This window comes from Heloderma suspectum, chromosome 1, assembly GCF_057233095.1.
Source record: "Heloderma suspectum isolate Gila_16-S chromosome 1, 16-S_ref, whole genome shotgun sequence".
NCBI classification, from domain to species: domain Eukaryota; kingdom Metazoa; phylum Chordata; class Lepidosauria; order Squamata; family Helodermatidae; genus Heloderma; species Heloderma suspectum.
Window position 1 is genome coordinate 378,458,908 of NC_139458.1, and position 19,983 is coordinate 378,478,890.

At 41.2% G+C, this 19,983-nt stretch overlaps 1 protein-coding gene across 9 annotated transcripts in view; it reads left to right on the plus strand.

The window, feature by feature from the left end:
• TTC27 (tetratricopeptide repeat domain 27) overlaps positions 1–19,983 on the plus strand; it is a 150,909-nt gene that overhangs the window by 34,673 nt on the left and 96,253 nt on the right. For all 9 annotated transcript variants that reach the window (XR_014786841.1, XR_014786842.1, XM_084828391.1 and 6 more), the window contains exon 10: positions 19,797–19,910. Coding sequence is in view for 7 of the 9 variants with exons in the window: in XM_084828391.1 (XP_084684517.1) it covers positions 19,797–19,910 (114 nt within the window). In the remaining 2 variants the exon portion in view is untranslated. The remainder of the gene's footprint in view (positions 1–19,796; positions 19,911–19,983) is intronic.

Sequence of the window (19,983 nt, forward strand, 5' to 3'; positions counted from 1 at the left end):
TACCTGGAACTGTTCATAGCTCTACACTATTTGCATAATGTGTTGTCCTTGGCTTATGTGTGGCATGTAGCTACAATCCTGGTGATTGTATAAGACTACAGCCAGTGAATAATGTCTCAGCTAGTGAATAATGTGTTGCCATTGGAGTCATTGTCTTAGACAAACTGCTGTATCTCTAACCTCAGAAATCCCACTGACCAAGAGGTTTTAGGATAAATAAGACAAATTGCTAAACATTTTGAAGATTTAAAATACTGCTGTTGGCTAGAATGTAGGCCATGTCCTCATAAAGTTCTTTCTGGGTTCAGGGGCCTCCAAATAGCTGATGTGGGTGACAGGCTACTATTGGTGATGTATACTGAATGGCTAGCTTCCTGCTCTTGGTACCTGAGTGTCCTATGAAAATGGGTTCATGCCTTTTCCCAGGAGCACTAACCGTATTTCTCAGAATATAATTACCACCTTAATAAGTATATTATCAAAAAATTCTCCTTCCCATGCTTGAAATCCAGAAGCTGTGTAGAGATTTCTGTATTTTAAGGGCTCCTTTGTATTGATCAGAATTCCCTTCGTATCTTGCTCCGTGTGCTGTCTGCACACTTTTAATTACTAGATGAAATACAACAGAAATCCCGCCACAGTGAACTTGATGAATGCACAGTATTCCCTTTGATTTCTAATCTAGCTGTTTTAAAATTACAATATTAGAAAGGCTTGATTAAGAGGTTGGCTTTATGAATTGCTTTGCTGAGCATGCTGAAGTATTAACTGAACACTGCAGTAGAGATGTTACCAGGGAAGAAATAAATTATAATAGCCATATGCACTTTGTGGCAGAAGCGTAGCTTTGTATGATGTTCTTCATACACAATTTTATGTGTGCTTCTTGAAGTAATGTTATCTTTGGGGCAAATTCTTCATAAAGGAAATGAGCAATATATTATTACTCTGCCATCTAGCGGCTGATCATTTGAAAGGTAGTGTACCAGTACATCAGCTGTCGCTCCGTGGAGATCTGTGTCACATCATCTGCTTAATTTCAGGAAGGCTAATTTTTACCACATGTGGATGATGTGTTGCTTGTAGTCATCCATGATACTTGTTGCTAATTATAATATCGATATTCATATTATTTGTTCTGCAATACATTTCACAATAGAAAGCGGGCATTGGGAAGAATCTTTTGAAAGAATCTTTTTTGTGCCAACTCTCTAAGCCTTACTGCAGTTTCAGGAAATCAAAGGTCTGTCACAACTAGAAAAGCAGAACTAAAATTTCTAGCTCTCAGTTGCTTTCTGTCAGGAGCTTCCACGATATCTGCCAACACTATAAAATATCTCATGATTGCAAGTCCCTTTTTGGTTTATACAGCCATTGATTACAGGAGGATTAGTCAGTTAAGTCAGGGTCGATATTTGACCTTCACTCGTCCAGCATCATATACACTGTTGTGTGTATGTGTGAGCAGGCATCTTCTCAGCCTACATGTGGATTCCTAAATCTGCAGGCTGGTTAGATGGTTGTCATACATTCATCTGATATCTGCTTAAACATAGCTATACTGAAGAAGGGAGGCCTTTCAAGATACCTTGAAGCATCATAATCCATGCAGATCCTTTAAAGTGAATCATGAGTCACCATTTCAGCATGGTCATTATAGGTCAGAGCGACAGTAACCATGTCGACCTTGCACAAAAATTCCAGATCAAGGGAGATGATACTTTGCAGGACCCACTGATACTTAGAACGTATGTGTTTTATGTTAAATACTCCTGAAGAAGAGGCCCATATATCTTAGACTTCATTTATTTAAAATATTTATATCCTCTTCTCCCTGTTGTTCCAGGAAACTTACATGAACCGAAAACATAAACTACAACATTCAGAAGAAATTAAAAGACTTATTAAAAAACAGCAATGGGACTTGCGCATACACATTTTCATCTGTTTTCTCCATTATGTGCTTCTGTCGCATGTACCCTCAAACATCTAACATATGTGCTTGGTGGAGACACATTTGAATTAGAACTCGTGCTCTAGACTGGAGAACAGTGTAGATAGTGACCTACTCCTAAGAAAAAAAATGCTTTTCAGATTTTGGTTGCAATCCAAAGAACTACTTTAGGCCTGCCCCAGGGGTAACTTAAGCCACCCAGCAGGGCTTTTAACTAGAGCAGGACCCCAGTGCCACACACTGCTCTTAAAATAGCCCTGAACTTCAAAAGCAGCTTGTTACACAATATGGAAGTCTGTTGTTTAAGAAATAGAAGTCTTGTTGTTGTTGTTCAGTCGTTCAGTCGTGTCCGACTCTTCGTGACCCCATGGACCATAGCACACCAGGCCTTCCTGTCCTGCGCTCTCTCCCGGAGCGTGCTCAAGTTCATATTCATTGCATTGGTGATGCTATCTAGCCATCTCATCCTCTGTCATCCCCTTCTCCTTTTGCCTTCAGTCTTTCCCAGCATCAGGGTCTTTTCCAGAGAGTTTTCTCTTCGCGTTAGGTGGCCAAAATATTTCAGCTTCAGCTTCAGTATCTGTCCTTCCAATGAGCACTCAGGGTTGATTTCCTTTAGGATGGACTGATTTGACCTCCTTGCAGTCCAGGGGACTCGTAAGAGTCTTCTCCAGCACCACAGTTCGAAAGCATCAATTCTTCAACGCTCAGCCTTCCTTATAGTCCAGCTCTCACAGCCATACATTACTACTGGGAAAACCATAGCTTTGATTAGACGGACCTTTGTCGGCAAGGTGATGTCTCTGCTTCTTACTATGCTGTCTAGGTTTGCCATAGCTTTCCTCCCAAGGAGCAAGCGTCTTTTAATTTCATGGCTACAGTCACCGTCTGCGGTGATCTTGGAGCCCAAGAAAGTAAAATCTGTCACTGCTTCCATTTCTTCCCCTTCTATATGCCAGGAAGTGATGGGGCCAGATGCCCTGATCTTAGTTTTTTTAATGTTGAGTTTCAAACCAGCTTTTGCACTCTCCTCTTTGACCCTCAACAAGAGGCTCTTGAGATCCTCTTCGCTTTCTGCCATTAGGATGGTATCGTCTGCATATCGGAGGTTGTTGATAATTCTCCCGGCAATCTTAATTCCGACCTGTGATTCATCCAACCCGGTGTTTCTCATGATGTACTCTGCATATAAGTTAAATAAGCAGGGCGACAATATGCAGCCTTGTCGTACTCCTTTCCCAATTTTGAACCACTCAGTTGTTCCATGTCTGGTTCTTACTGTTGCTTCTTGACCCTCGTAGAGGGTTCTCAGGAGACAGGTAAGGTGGTCTGGTACTCCCATCACTTTAAGAATTTGCCACAGTTTGTTGTGATCCACACAATCAAAGGCTTTAGCGTAGTCAATGAAGCAGAAAGTTCTAGAAGGTGTTGTAGATCTTCATAGAACCGATCAACCTCAGCTTCTTTGGCCTCAGTGGTTGGGGCATAGACCTGAATTACTGTGATGTTGAATGGTTTGCCTTGGATTCATACTGAGATCATTCTATCGTTTTTGAGATTGTACCCCAGTACTGCTTTTCCCACCCTTTTGTTGACTATGAGTGCTACTCCATTTCTTCTAAGGGATTCTTGCCCACAGTAGTAGATATGATGGTCACCTGAATTAAATTCGCCCATGCCTGTCCATTTTAGTTCGCTGATTCCCAAGATGTCGATGTTCAATCTTGCCATCTCATGTTTGACCACCTCCAGCTTACCTTGATTCATTGATCTGACATTCCAGGTTCCTAAACAATATTGTTCTTTACAGCATCGGATTTTCTTTTCACCACCAGACACATCCACAGCTGAGTGTCCTTTCAGCTTTGGCCCAGCCGCTTCACTCTTTCTCGCGCTACTTGGAAATACCCTCTGCTCTTCCCCAGTAGCATATTGGACACCTTCCGAACTGAGGGGCTCATCTTCCAGCGTCATCTCTTTTAGCCTTGTGATACGTTCCATGGGGTTTTCTTGGCAAGAATACTGGAGTGGGTTGCCATTTCCTTCTCCAGTGGACCACATTTTGTCAGAACTCTCCGCCATGACCTGTCCGTCTTGGGTGGCCCTGCACAGCATAGCTTATGGCTTCACTGAGTTACGCAAGCCCCTTCGCCACATCAAGGCAGTGATCCATGAAGGGGAATAGAAATCTGAACCCCCACAAATGGATTTTTGATTGTAGCTTTTGTGTGTGATAGTGTGGAATACCGACTAAACACAAAGGATAATAATTGTTCATTTCTTGGTGATTCCCCACCCCAAAAAAAAACCTTTACAAATTTAGTTAAAACATATTAGTTACTTCTTAGATGTCAGTTTTGCAAACAGTGGCTCATAGAACAATTTCTTATTGTTTGAGAAAAATGTTGGTTTGAACACAATTTAACTACCCAAACAAAGTATTGGTTTTAGAAATGTATGAACAAACTTCCTATGTGTGAGAGAGAACTGTTTGCAGTGAGCGAACATGCCCAAGTCAACAAATATGGGGAGTTGAGGATCAACCTGTGCAAAGGCAGGAGCTATTACTTTCCAGATCCTACTCTTCAAAGCAGGATTCCACATATACAGGTGCTGGTGATCACTGATCTTGCATTGTTAACACGTAAGAATTATGACTGTTCAGCATGAACAAATACAGACTGAAAAAAGAATTATGGGAAAAGAGGGCGAATGAGCCAGTAGGGTACAGAACATACAAAATGTAGGCTCATTTAGGCTGCAACCCTATACATACCTGAAAATAAGTCCCATTGAACTCAGTGGAGCTTACTTCTGTGTAGGCATGTATAGGATTGTACTGTAAGTATCTTCCATCACAAATGCACTGTCACGCAGAGGCTTGGGTATTAAGGTCCTGCTCAGGACATTCAGTCATGGGACACTCCTGCTGGTGGAAATATTGGGGGTATTCACAGATTCCCCCTGCAGTGTCCTGTTCCCCTGCAAATCTGCTCTGAAGGCTTGGGTGACCTTCCAGAACAGCATGGGAGGTGGCATAGGGGAAGGGGAGATTTGCAAAAGTGATGGAAGGACCTCAGAATCCATGCCAGAGTCCTTAAAACTACCATTTCAAATCAAAATTTACTTTTAATGGAGAACTTACATGACAGTTTCTAAAGCAGGCGGAAGTCTATTGTTTCTCATTGTGTTTTTTAAACAAATCTGCTGTGCTGAGCTTTTATCAAACTTTTGACATGGAAACTATCACCTTAATATGATTTGGTGATTTTAGGAACCATTAAGAATTTTCTTAAGAAAATAATTCAGAAAAGTAGTTAGTGAAAACATAAATATAGTTAAAAGGCTCATCTTGTATCCTTTTAAATTATCAGTTTAAATGGAAATGAGTTCAGATCAGTTTCCCTGGCTTTCTTTATAGTATTTGGCCATGGATGAAAATACAGGGGTAAAAACAATTCTTGTTTTAATAAACTTTCAATTTTTATTTCTTAAAAGTATATAGATGAGTTCAGTGTTTTCCTTTGTAAAGTATAAAAATAGGGTTGGAATACTTTCCTGTGTTCATTCTTCAAATATTTCCAACTTATGAGAAACTTTTAATAATCTTACAATTTAAACTTTGCCTTTCTGTTCAGTTTTTTCTGCTTGCCTTCACTTGCTTGATGAAGCATAGGAAAACACTAGAAAATCAGATAGTAGAATTTAAAAGGATAACATCAAGGGGAGGGATTGCTGTCATAACTGTTAGAATATTATCTGGTTCGAAGGTGAACCAGATGGTGAAGCTAGCTCTGCATTCCACTTCTGTTGATCCTTATTTTTCATAAGTGCTCAAATCCTGTTGGCATGTAGGAAGGGAAAAGGTCTGTACATACTTTTTCTCACCTCTGCACCTCTTCTAGTCCAATACATATCATAACTTCCCCCGAGACTCAATTTTTTAAACATTCTCCCCAACAACCACTGTATTATAGATAAATTAACAGGGATACGTTGTTAAGAAAAATAGTTTTGGGTTGGATCCAGAGAACCATGAGCAGAATGAAAATAGCTCCTTGAAGTTTTTGCAAGGCATGTGCAACAGCCCGCATAAAGTTAACTTAGAGAGCAATCTTGTGGCCCCTAGATAGGCTACTTTGGATTCCTGCATCTGAGGTCGGAAGACAGCACTCCAACCTCAGTCCCAGGAGTCCAAGCTCCCTGCCCTCCCCCCGCTTCCTTGCAGCCAGCATGGAGAGAACCATGCTGACTGCCTCTCTGAGGCCACAACAGCGACCTTGGAGAGGAGGGAATGAGGGCATTCCCATGGTCGGGGAGGGGACTGAGGAAGCAGAGATACAAGCTATCCCCAGCCTCTGTCCCTCCCCCTCCCCGAAGCCTCAGCGACACGGGTGAAAATGCCCATCTAGCTGAAATACAGAGCGGGGGGGCGGGGGAACGCAGAGGCAAAGATTGCCTCTGTGCTGCTGCTGTTCTGCGTAGTATTCCTATCAGCCTCTGAGTTTGGAGGCTGACGGGAATCCCAGTAGGATTGCACCCACAGTCCTTTATTAGGTAGACCCTATTGTAGTTCACATGCTTCTATTTGTGTGGAAAGTTTTCACACTAGGTTCTAGTTTGAGGTGTAAAACAGCCTTTTGTGAGCAGAAGATGTCTTAAGCCTATCCCATCCTTATGACAAAATGAAGAAATCTCAAATGCAGGTCAATCTAATTTCTGTGGGAGAGCAGAAGCCTCTGACGGCATTTGTGTCAATCAGTTATAACACAAGGCAGGAGGGAGGAAGCCCATCCTGTGTGTGTGCAGCACATCAGTACCAAGAGTTTAGAAAGGAGCCACATGACTGAATCCAGTACCCTTTTGCCATGCCTGCAGCCATACTCAACAGCTCATCAGTGCTGTGAAAAGCTTCAGAGCAGTCTCTCAGAGGGCAGATTTGCTCTTGTGATGTGAAGTCTGAGAGGTCTTAATCCACCAACCCCAACAGCAATGACTTGTGTGTACTACAGGTTGCCAGATGTGTCTTCCCTCCCCCAATACAACTGGCTTTTGTGTACCTGGTAAGGGTAAACTATACGTCGACACCCATTTCCTCCTGCACTTTACTGTCTTATAGCCAAGTCAACCCGAGTGTAACTTTTCTAACTATAGCCTTTGTAATATAATACTATTCAGATAAGCATTCTGTTTTCTCCCTTCTAAAGATGGTATAGTACAGCTGGTTAATGCAGAGTGTTCTAATGCAACAACTGTGAAGTGTTGACATGCAAACCTTGGCTGTCCTTTCTCCCTTCAGTTAGATTACATTTTATTTCACCTATCTGTAACACTTTGAGCTACATGCCATGCCTGTAAATCAGTGGCAGTCTTGTACTCCAAAAAACATAGCAATATACATTTTTGGAATGTGGAATAAGGTTTCCCCAGACACAGTTCTCTTGGTTCCTCTTTCTTTCTCTCACTTGGTCGGTATTTTCTCTGGCAGCACTGTAGACAACTGGCTGGTGTGTGCCCAAAGACCATCTCCCTCTCGTTTGTCTTTGGCCAGGTATATCTTCTGTGAGTCATTTGGTCAGGAAGACTATGAGTTCTTTATAGCATGGAAGTAGGATTACAGCAGAGTGCTGTTTGATCTGGCATACAATTTTAGAATGCTGAAACAGTTCATTCTTCAAAATATCTCATTTTTCCAATGTTTCATCTTGGTTTACTCAGTCTCTGGTGTAACTCTAAGAGTTGCTTGTATGTTCTGTCTTAAAATTGAAGTTTCAAATGGATTCTTGGGACTGATTCACACAACTGTTTCTTACCAAATGATGATTAGTGGTCCTTATGTACCAGAAAGCTGTGTGGAATCTGTTTTTAAGAATGTGTACAACAATGGCCTACCAGCTTCCATTTTTATTACGTTTTGTTGGGCAAAGGGTAATGGTTGCTAAGAAAATGTATTTGCTCTTAGTCATGGGTCTGCATTGTCAGTTTTGCTTACAATGGTGAGTGCTCAGCCTCTGGGAAGCACAACAAGCCCCAGACTTCCTCCTAACTCTGGAACAACAGGGACAATTCTTGCCTCATCCATATCCAGTGTTTGCAGGATGCTTGGGATTTATTTGGTCTCAACAAGGCCACAGACCTTCGCCTCCCCCTTCCAGCTTGGAGCTGACTAGGGGAGGAGAGTGAGCTTTCTCTGTGCACTTGGAGGCCTGGCAAATGCAGAGCCAAAGTAAGTCTGCTCCAAGCAAAGGGGGGACCGAGTCTTGCTTTTGCATTGCAGTGTACCCCTGCAACCCCTTCTTATTTTGGAGCTACAGAGGGAATATGGGGTTGCCCCTGACCTTGTGCTGTGCCTCAGAAACATAACACGAGGTCAAGGACAAGACCCCATACCTTCTCTGAAAAGCATGGTTCTGGCAGTCACACATTTCTGGTTGGCAACTAAGGCTAGTATAGCTTTGTTAGCACTCTTGTAATGTCTTATCTTTGTCCCACTCCTTCAATTAAATGCATGGCTTCATATCCACTAATTGAAGCTTCCAGACAGTCTTCAATGGGAGCACCAGGTCAAGCATAATGCAGTAGTACAGGCTGGAGGTTACCATGGCATGTATTGGTACCTAGGATATCCACCCAGGATATCCTTCAGTAGGAAAGGATATAGTTGACAGGTCAACTTTAAGCTGATAAAAAGCATTCCTGGCCTAAGAATCCAGGGTCAATGTTGGATCCATTAGCACCTCTATGTACCTGAACGTTCAGTGGAAGTGTGACTCCATCCAGGACAATATGACCATCAACTCACACATTAGTCAAGACTGCTACAACTGAGATAGTCATCTTGTCTGGATTAAATTTTAGTTGCCTTCATCCAGTCCATCGCTGCCTCTAGGCAACTATTCAGAATTTCTACAGACGCTTCCGGCCCTTTTGACAAGGAATCCTTATGGTACTTGTAACACATGTCATCCCAAATCTGTTGGCAACCTCTTTTGGCCGATTAATGTAGATACCCTCATGTCTTTTAAGAAGATCAAGAAGCGTGGAATCCTGAAGGAGATGTCCTAAGGACCCACCTGAGCTCCTTCAAGGAATGGTGGGATGAAAAATTGATGATAAAAAATTAAGATGTGGCTTACACTGAAAGATTACAAGTACTATTAGAACATGAAGTATGGTTGACTTTCTTGGAATAAACTGGTGAACACTTTGTTCCAGATGTTAAGTGTCTAAAACACTTAAAATGAGAGCCTTCCATCTAATCTAATTTTAATAGTTTAACCACACACAAAAGGTATCTAACTGCACATTACCTCTCTAAGGCTTGGATCCAACATCATGTAAGCAGAAATCCACTTGCACAACAGGATTTCCCATCCTCTCCTCCCCACTTCAGCCCCCCAAATCTGCTCCAGAAGGGAACACGGCGGCGGGGGGCTATAGTGAGGAGGGGAAATCTATTCTGCCAGCAGTTTCCCTTCTGCTGGTGGAATGACACCATTGTCTCCAAGCCAAGTGACTTGTTCAAAGCATTTTAGTTTTCAGCTGTATATTCAAAAGGGAGTAAGTACTGTATTAGCATGCACACACAGCATTCGGTCAGGAACTATTCTTGTGCTGTCAGCTATCGCCTATGATCTGGTGTTAAAAAGTTAAATCCTTTTCATAGAAATCCAAATTCCTGATTTATTGCTGTTGAGATTGGGCCTTCGGAAATACATACTGATCTACTATGATGTGGTGTGGAACGTTGTACTTACATGGTTTCAGGAGCTAGTCCAATCTAAACACCTAGTTGGGGTGGAAGGACAGTGTTTCAGTCAGACATCGCTGAAGTGGTTTTCAGCATAACTCAGAATAAATGATATGTTTGGAGTAGGGTACATGTTGGTAATATGGCTCGGCTTCATTTGAAGTGAAAATGGAAGCCATGCTTTTATGTAGCTTTATGCTTCACTCATTATTGAAACAAATCCCTTAAACAAAATAGTGAAAGAATCCATTTTCCTCACACAGAAAAGGTTAATTTCAAGTCTCTTTCGATGAAAAACATACTCCAGAACTGAAATGTGCGTTGTAACCCTGTCAAAAATTAATTCCCTATAAGAGCTGTAGGAGTTTGAAGAAATTTGTCTGGTCTTGGTTGTAAACCTTTGGCACTAGTTAGCTGCAAATTAAGAATGAGAATAGTTAACGCCAGCTACACCACAATGGCCTGTGCAGCAACTATCCTTGCCCATAAACAGGATGTGTGTCTGCCTGAGAAGGGTTATAGAAGGTCTTGCAAGAAAAAGCCTAAAAGGCTATTGAAACATTGTCAAGAATAATCTTCGCTAAAAGATGGAAGCAAAAGCAAAAATGTTGGCACCCTACTAAGTATAATTTTTTTAATGTAAAATAATATATTTCAGGAGACTTGAACATTTAAAAGCATTTATGTGCCTTCCTTTTTGGCCAGCAAATAAAATTTTAAAATACTATCTCAAATCAGCTATTTTAAAGTAATTTAGGGTGCAATCCTATGGCCCCTAGATATTTTCTGAGGGGCCATAGGATACTGGGAATTCTCTCTTCCGTCATACACAGAGTCACGACCTCGGAGGTGAAAACCCCTGCTAAGATCATCACCTGCACTTCCCTCCCAAACACTACAGAAAGCTCTGCAATGGTTCGTCTTCCGAGGTCAGTGAGAGAAAAAGGGGGCATACCAGTGGCCAAGGAGGGAAGGGAGGAGGAGAGGCCAGGATATGCTGTGGCCTCACTAGCCCTGGGCCTGCTTCCATTGCCGCAACTCCACTAGGCAGGCTCAGAGACCCGTCTAGTGGAAACATTTTAAAAGGAGGTTAGAGAGATGAAAATTGCCTCCATTGCTCCTCCTGCCCTGCTGGCAGCAGCCCAGCAGCACATAGGAATCTTAGAAGCCTCCAAGGTTGGACACTTCCGTCTAGCAGATGGGAACCAGAAACGGTTGCACCCTTAATGAGTGTTGTTTATTTTTGCAATTAAGGGCGCAATCCTATCGAGATAGGCGGCCGCCTCTGAACTCAGAGGTGACCGCCTATCCAAAGCAGGGCAGGAGAAACACGGAGGGGATCGTTCCCTCTGCGCACCTCCTGCCCTGCATTTTTGGCTAGACAGCCGATTATGGCTATCTAGCTGTGGGAGCATGGAGTGAGGAAGGAGGCTGCTGTACGACACGTAGGATGTGTCTTACAGGCATTTCTGCCCGCCCCGGAACGCCCCCAGCCACGCACTTTTTCGGCCTCTCCACACTCCTCTTGCGAGCGTGGCGGATGGGGCTGTTCTGCGCTGCCTCCGAGGCAGCTTGGAAGTGGGGGGAAGTTGGTTCTTCAGGACCCGATCTCGGCGCGACGGCTCAGAGGTCAGTTCCCAGAAAACAACATATCCTATGGCTGTCTAGCCACTGTCTAGTGGCCATAGGATTGCTCCATACATAGGTATGTTTAAACCTGTTGGCCTGGATCAAAAGAGCTGCACATCTAATTTATCATACCTAGGGGGACTGTTTCGAGTGTGTTCCTTGAAGAGCATTGTCATATGTCATTCCACATGACAAAGCTTTTAAAATTAAGAGGAGTTTCAAAAGTAAATTTGTGATACGGCATGGGCGTCTATTATTTAAAGGGAGGAAAGTAAAAAAAAAAAAACCCACTGGACATGCCAAAGTCCTTGGGCACATAACAGAACCTGTTCACACAATGAAACAGCACACGGTTTGTTAACTGTGGCTTGTTTGGGAGTTAGCCAGCATGCTGTTTGCCCACTTCTTACGGATTTGGGCCTTTGCGGAGTGTTTTCAGTCTACAGTTCCAGTATTTAAGAAGCCTTTGGCCGCCAGTTAACTGGCGATAGCTGATCAATACATAGCAAACAAAGTGTACACCAAAAATTGTTTTAGATGGATTCAATTTTGGTTTTGTACTAACAAAAATTAGTAAAGAAACATCTTTTTGATGCATTTTTCATTTTTATTAGAAATATCACATCAAAATATAACTTGCATAAAATGGCATTAAAATATTTCTTTTGTTAAACAGAGCTTTTTAAAAGATTTTTAGATCTCAGTAGTTTAACAGGGAATAGACTTTCTTAAACATTTCTTGTTCTTAGACTTCTTGTCCTAATAGCTTAAAAAGGAGAGATCTCATTCTACCTACCAAGTTCTCCATTCAGTACTGAATAGGCTATTCAGCTGACAGGTACACAGGCCTGGTGAGCTTCTAATAAGAAGCTCCTGTGTTCTAAAATCAGCACATATTTATACTTTTTTGTATAAAAATTACTTCATACCTATTATTATCTACTGTCCTATAAATTAGGTCTCACAGTCTTAATTATTTCATTGTTAAACATACCTAAAAAAATTAGAACATACAGAGCTTATACATACACTTTTCAGGCTAGGTAAGATCAATTTTGAATTGTACTTTCAAGAAGATAACTCCGTTTTCAAAATGTGCTAGTTAAACCTAAGTACGTGATGTCTTCTAGACATCTTTTTATCAAGCTTTTTGATGTGTATAGCTTTCACAATATTTTTTTCTCATTAATTGATAAGCAAGAACTTTAAGTACACTTTTGACCTGGGGTAATACAATCTTACACCTGTTCATTACGCAAATAACTTTTTGGCCCAAGTGACAGTAGGGCTGTAATTCAGCGTTTTATTTTTTTGGATAACATGCAGGTCAACTTGACCATTATTTTTTATGCCAGTTACCCAGAACTCATTGTGAACCTGCTTGTGTCTCTCCTCTCTCTTCCCTTTAATACAATTAGTACTTTTAACTTATTTACATTTTTAAATTCTTAATTATTCATCATTAACATTTGGTATTTGGATTCCATAATAAGACATCTTATATTGTTTTAAGAGAGGTGGATTAGCATTTTTTCAATAGTCTTCCCAGCAAGTCCAAAATAGCAAAATAGCTATTTCCGAAAAACCAGGGCACATTTCCAGTATGCTAAACAGCCCAGGGGTGCTCTGTCCCTGGGTTGTTCTCTGTGATGTCCGAACCTGGGGCTCTGGGTTCTTGGAGGGGAGAAACACCCCAAAGTTAAAACCCATGGTTTGTTCTTGGGTTATTACTCTGAGTTGTTTCTCCATCACAGAGAACAACCCAAGGACAGAGTTGTTTAGCACACCGGAAGTGAGCAGTTGGGAGCTAGCATGCTTGCTAGCTAACAAACTGGGTGGTTTCATCATGCAAACCAGGTCACAGAGTAGGTCTTTGGATTCCAGCAATTAGCCTCAATTCAGCACAGCTTTTTCATCTGCAGAAGTGTGAGGATTTGCATGCAAATAAACAGGTACTAGAGATTTCTGCTGTATCCGGCTACATTTTGGTTTCCACTTTGAGGCAAAAGCAGTCAAAAGGATGGCAGCTGTGGTGCATTGTCTCAACTATGTTACTGCAGCGTTCTTATGGGTCCAGTATGAGACTACTGTGATGCACTCTGTTGTGGGGCTGGCCTTGCACCTTGTTTGGATGCTGCAGCTAGTGCAGAATGCAGCAGCCAGGATGCTCAGTGGAGCACCTAGGTATCCATATATTACAACTGTGTTAAAAGAACTGTACTGGCTGCCTATTAGCTACTGAGCTATGTTCAAGGTTTTGTTGATGACATACAAAGCCGTAAGCAACTTGGGACAAAGATAACTAGCTGATGACCTTTCCCTATATATATCCAGTAATATAGTCTGCACACCTCGACTCCCCCCAGGTTTAGCCAAATTATGGCTCCTTTGTAGCTTTCTAAAAATGATAGCTAACGGGAGCCATTGCAAAAGGTAAGGCAGCCAAACCCTCTGCTCCCCCCCCCCCAGTTCAACCCCTTCTGTAGGAGTACAAAACGTGTGCATTTTCAGTCATACAGTGCACTTCTGTGTGCATCTAGACAGGAAAGTACTCTGAAGAATTGTCCCTTTTCTAAAAATCATATTGGTGTAAAACACGTCTTATTTAGATAATTCACAACAAAAATGAGGCTGCTTGTTGAAAAATTCACATTTTTAAGTGGGACTTTAATCTGAAAAATGTTCAGTATATATGTGAATGTGTGTACGTATGTCATATATACTTTTTTTTAGTATATCTTGTACTTATTTGAGCAGATATATTTTTTTATATATTGAGATATTGAGCAGATATTTTTTTTTAGTATATCTTGTACTTATTTAGTATATCTTGCACTTATTTGAGCAAAGTGCTGGGCTAGAAGGCTGTTTGGACTAATCCAGCAAGGCAATTCTTATGATTTATTTTTAATGATGTAATGTTGGAAGTCTGGCACAGTGGCTACAAGATTAGACAAAGCAAAATGTAAAAATACTGTTTCTAATTAAGCTGATCCCTTTATACAGATCGTGCTGGAGTCTTGGCTTTATGTGTGCTTTTTAACATGGAGTAAAAAGGGTTTTAGCAATTGTGGTTAAAAGCTTTAAGCCTCTCTCTGCAGGTGATCTGCAAACACCTGTCTTACTGAAAAGCTGCTCGTAATTGGGCAATCCTAGGATTAGTTTTATAGACAGAAATAAAAATCTAGTTGCATGCTGAATTGAACAGTGTTAGTCATTAGAAATGGGCAATGCCCCATTCTGAATGTGTGGTATTATCCAAATGAAATGCATTGGTACATGTGTGCTCATAAGACTACAGTGAATGATTCTCAGCTGTAAATATATGGAGATGAGAAAATCATCTATCCCTACTTCCAGGCATATATTCTCAGAGACCTCACTAAAAGCCAGAAACAAAGGTTAGAGGTCTCTTGCTGGACAAATGCTTGAAGACTTGCAATTATTAATTCATTCAGTGAAGGTTGGTAGGATTGGTGTCATTGTGATTTCTATCTGCATCTGATTGTTCACATGTATTGGAATGAATTTTTCAAGATGTGGTCTTAAAGTGGTCCTCACTTCACCTCTAGATAAATTTAGATTAAATGTTAGAGGACTCACTATAATTGTTCTGTGTTGGGTTAAGGTCGCTAGAGAAACTCTGAGATCACCTCCTTTGTCAATTTTCATGAGAAAGTTGGGAAAATATTTGGGTCTCTGCCTGTCTAAATTAGAGGTATGCACCAACCACAAGATTCAGCTCAGATCCCAATTTGGTGCTTTAGAAAATGGCCCAATACTGCTCAGATTGATTCACAGTCTGTCTGCTTTGACTTGGGCACCAAACCTGTTGAGATTTGGAAATCCAAGTCTTCGTATCTCCCATTGACTATGGTGGGAAAACAAAAAATGGCTATAACTCCTTTTGTGTTTGTCACAAGTGGGTGGAATTTGAAGTACATACATAGTAGCCACCCCGGAGGGGATTATGCCTGCCAAATGTCTAAACAATAGGGGGAGTGGTTTTTGAGCCACACATCTTTAAATTTAGTTTTTTTGTTTAAGAGAACTACCAATAACTTTTTATTTCTTGGCAGAATTGGATGAAAATTTGCAGTGATCATTGTCCCTTCTTACGGATCAAACCTAGCAATTTTTAGATGAATAGGTGCAGGCTGCTTTTGTACAAAAATCCGTGAAGACCGTTTGAGAATCACTGGGGGACATAGTGGACCACTTAAACTTTTTTTTGTTCTCCAAATCAAAGTGCATGCATAGCTCATATTTAAATAAACATAGTCTTGCCTTTCTAAAGAAATGGGTGATTTTTTTTTAAACAAGTGTCACCATCCCCATCAAAATCTGTGCTGTATTACAAAAATCAGAAGCCCTAGGCCAGGCTGCAGAGAAGGCCCTTTCACTCATTAATTTTTAGGAGGAATTGTAGTACACAGTGCCACTGCCATATTATGAGAATCATGGGTCCTAGGCCAGCACCTTATTAGTCTGTTCAGTAATTTGGCCTTGGTAAAAATGACCTTGATCTCCATTGTCAGAAAAAAATAAGCACAGGGCCAAGTACAGATACTCTCAACTGTTTTGCAACCTTTCCATCAACCACCTGACTGGAGCTCTCGGACCACTTCAGGACTTCTGTCCTGTTATATGACATAGTGGGACTAGATGGCTCAGTTCCTTATCTGAGTCCATCTCTTTAAAATAATGTATAAGAACATAAGAAGTGGCATGCTGGATCAGACCAAGGTGTAGGCATTGGGCCCAACACCTCTGTAGATGTGCCCCAAGAAGACATGGGAAGTGATTCTGAGGGGGAGGGGGAAGGTGTTGTAAGGTGCCAAGGTAATAGGAGCAGGAGGTTGGTGAGAATAACCATGCAGCGAGGTTGAAGTCCAGCTGCCGCCTAATCTTTTGGTTGACAGCCAGGTGGGGCCCTCTGAACTGTGGGAACGCAGGATTAACTATGCACTATGTGTGAAGAAATACTTCCTTTTATCTTTCCTGAAACTCCCACTGTGAAGGTCTATGGCCTACAGAGACAAAAGGAATAAAAGTCAGGCTTAAGAGGCCTGGAGTTTTTTGTTGGAAGACGGTATCCCTGAGAGGAGTAGTTTCATTTTCATTTCCCCAGTTAAGTTTCATTTCTTCAGGTCTGAAGCAGTATTTTTGTTTTTGAGGGAGGAGGGTATAAAAAGAGAGCATGAGAGCCAGTAGGAATCAGAGTCAGGAGACCAGAGCCTGAAGAGGGAGCAGGAAGAAACAGCCTGGAGAAGTCTAAGACAGCTAGGGTAGAGGAACTTGAGTTTTGCAACTTGTATTTTCTTTTAAGGCCTTTTGTATCACCCAGCTCTATTGTGCAAATACTTGTAGTTGTGATTTACTTACTTGAATTTACCAGTAAACTCTTGTGGTTAAACCCTGTGTTTAGAGTTTCAATCACCCCATGTCTACAGCCTGAACCCCATGTTATAGGAAAGGGAAAGGGAAAAGAAGGAAGGTGGGACTTTTAATGAGTCAAGAGATCCTTAAGGAGTTGCTCAGGGGGTCCAGGTAATAAGGACAACTCTGACACCCACCAATCGGCTTCATGGGATGGCCTGGGTTCTGGTGTTATGAGAGAGGGAAAAAAGGTCTCCCTATCACTTTCTCCACACCATGCATAACTTTGTACACCTCTGTCACATCTCTCCTTACTCACCTTTTTCTAAACTAAACAATAGCAAACCTTTCCTCACAAGGGAGTTGCTCCAGCCCCTTGGTTATTTTAGTTTCCCTTTCCTGCACTTTTTTCCAGCTCAACAATATCCCCTTTTAGGTATGATATATACAGTAGTTGAAGTATAGTTGCACAATAGATTTGTATAAAGCAGTATGATATTGGCAGTATTATTTTCAATGTCTTTCCTAATAATGCCTAAAATGGAATTTGCCTCTTTCACAGCAGCTGCACACTGGGTCAACATTTTCATCAAGCTGTCCACCCCCCCACCCCACCCCAAGATCTCCTCCTTGGTTAGTCACCGCTAGCTCAGGCCCTGTTGGTGTATAGGTGAAGTTGGGATGGTTTGCCCCAACCTGCATCACTTTACACTTGCTTACATTGAATCACATTTGCCATTTTGATGTCCATTCTCCTAGTTTGGAGAGATCCTTTTGGAGCTCTTCACATTCCGTTTTTGTTTTAACCACTCTACATAATTTGGTGTCATCAGCAAACTTGGCTATTTCACTGCTCACTCCTAATTTCAGATAATTTATGGACAAGTTAAAAAGCATTGGTCCTAATATATACATAGGAAGCTGCCATATACTGAATCAGACCCTGGGTCCATCTAGCCAGTATTGTCGACACTGACGGGCAGCGGCTCTCCAGGATTTCAAGCAGGATTCTTCCCTAGCCCTACCTGGAGATGCTGGGGATCGAACCAGGGGCCTTCTGCATGCGAATCATGTGGTATATCACACTGAGCTATTGCCCCTCTTGGCTAGGTTTCCTTATTGCATTTCAGAAATGCAATACACATTACAATATTTAATATTTGTTTTCGTCTCCTACTCAGATGTTAGTTCATTTTGTTTCCAGGCCTGTATTTAAAAATACATTATTATGTATCCACAAGAGGAACTCAGTAGATGTAAATCTCTGTAGAGCAATCACTCATTTCTCTGGAATGTACAAAATCTATAGTTAGTTGAAGTATGAAATCCTCATATTTCTTATTAATCTATTCCAAAAGCTCTTGCATGCAGTGTTATGTTATGAAACGGGGAAAATAAAATTGTCTAATCTAAACTAGAAAACTGGATAGATTGAAACTAGTTCCTTTAGAAGTATTGCCATATTCTAAAATGGATGTTGGCAAAAAGCTTGGAGGGTTAAGAAAAGAGAAATAAATACGCAAGAAAAGAGACTGCAGGATGAAAAATAGGAACGGAATTTTTCCAGTAGTTAAAAGGTTGCATTTAGATGATTACTGAGAGGTAATGGGTTTAAGAACAGGACAACCTTCCTAGCAGCAGTTGAGCAGCAGAGCAAGCTGATGATTGTAGGATTATCTTCTCTCCTGATTGATGGTTTTGGCCAAGAGATTCCTTTCACAATACAGGTGCTTGTTGCTGACTGTGGAGATGATTTCCTCCTTAAACACAATAATTCATAATCCATTCTTCATCTTCAGTTGGCTTTTAGTAGGCATGCCTGTGCTTCTGCCTTTATACATTCACCCGTGGTGTCATTCCATTACTGAGGTTAATCCATTTTGCTGCTGCCCTCCCCCTTCCTCCTGTCATGTCTAGCAAAGATCATTAGATACAGTAACTAATTTAGAAGCCTGACCAGATATTTTCCCTTTTTGAAACATTTCCTGGCTGAAATAATTGTTCAAGGCCTTCCTATCCAGCCCATCAAGATCCTGGAGGCAAGGCAGTAAAACCTCATGCTCAATAACCCTGAAAACTGACTGTTAACTGTAAAAGTAGCAGGATAAAACTGACAAGTGTGTAAAAGGCATCTATTGCTGTTCTAGGTAACAGCAATCTATTAAATATTAGATCTGGGACAATCACACAGTCATTATATTAATGCAGTGATGCATTATTTGCAGGATTATTTGATAGCCTTATAATTTATTACTAAATTCCACCATATTGGGATTTGTCTTTTTAAAAAATGTCTTAACTCTTTTAACCTGGTGTTTTATTCTTTTACCTTGTTGCTCACCGCTCCGAAATCTTCTGATGTGAAGCGGTATATAAATATTTTAAATTTTTATCAATGGTTGCTTTTTAGAGCCAGGCACTGAAGTGCTTCTCCAAAGATTGAGTTGAATCCAAGAAGCAGAACCTCACTTGTGCAATGGGACTTGCCTGCCCCCTCCAGTGCAGCCTCTGAAGTAGTGTGGGATATGGCACAGTGGGGACCTCAGACAGAGTGGGAAGGTGCATCAGCAGAAATCAGGAGGAGGGGCACTGTTGGATCCAAGCCATTGTGATTTTGAGACAAACATCTTAGCATGTGATGGGTTCCTTCAGCAGCAATGGGAATATGGCACTCTCTCTATTTTTAACATCAGTTATTTGGTGAGCCCGAATTAGCTAAAATGGAAAAATTGTGGTTTTTTTTTTCCATAGAAGCCCATAATTCATTTGCATGAATGAATTATGCAAATGAATAAGCCCACCCCCACACATGCAATTTTATTTTGAGATAAATGTATTGGCTTAATACACAATGAATAATCTCCAGTACACAAGTGCAATATTACTATGAATTAAAGCTGTCTTTGTTATATTGGTGCACTTCTTAAACTTCACCAGTTACATACCTAAGGTCATCTTGGATTTCCAGATTAACTATAGCTGCTTACTATAACTCTAATGTATTGAGGTAGTACACAGCAAAATGTCTCATCTTCCATACTCTAAAAATAAACAACTTCATCCTTTTTCTTTGCCTTTTCTCAGTATCTGCTCTCACAACCAAAGTTCTGGGCAATTCAAACTTCTGCTTTGCTTCTCCGGACGAAGCTTGAGAGAGGAAGTATTCGTCGAGTGGAACGGGCAATGAAACAGACTCAGGTAAGATTTTTCATGGTGTGTAATTCAGCATATTCTCTTCCAAACTTCAAGCTGTGAAATGCTTTATTCTTCC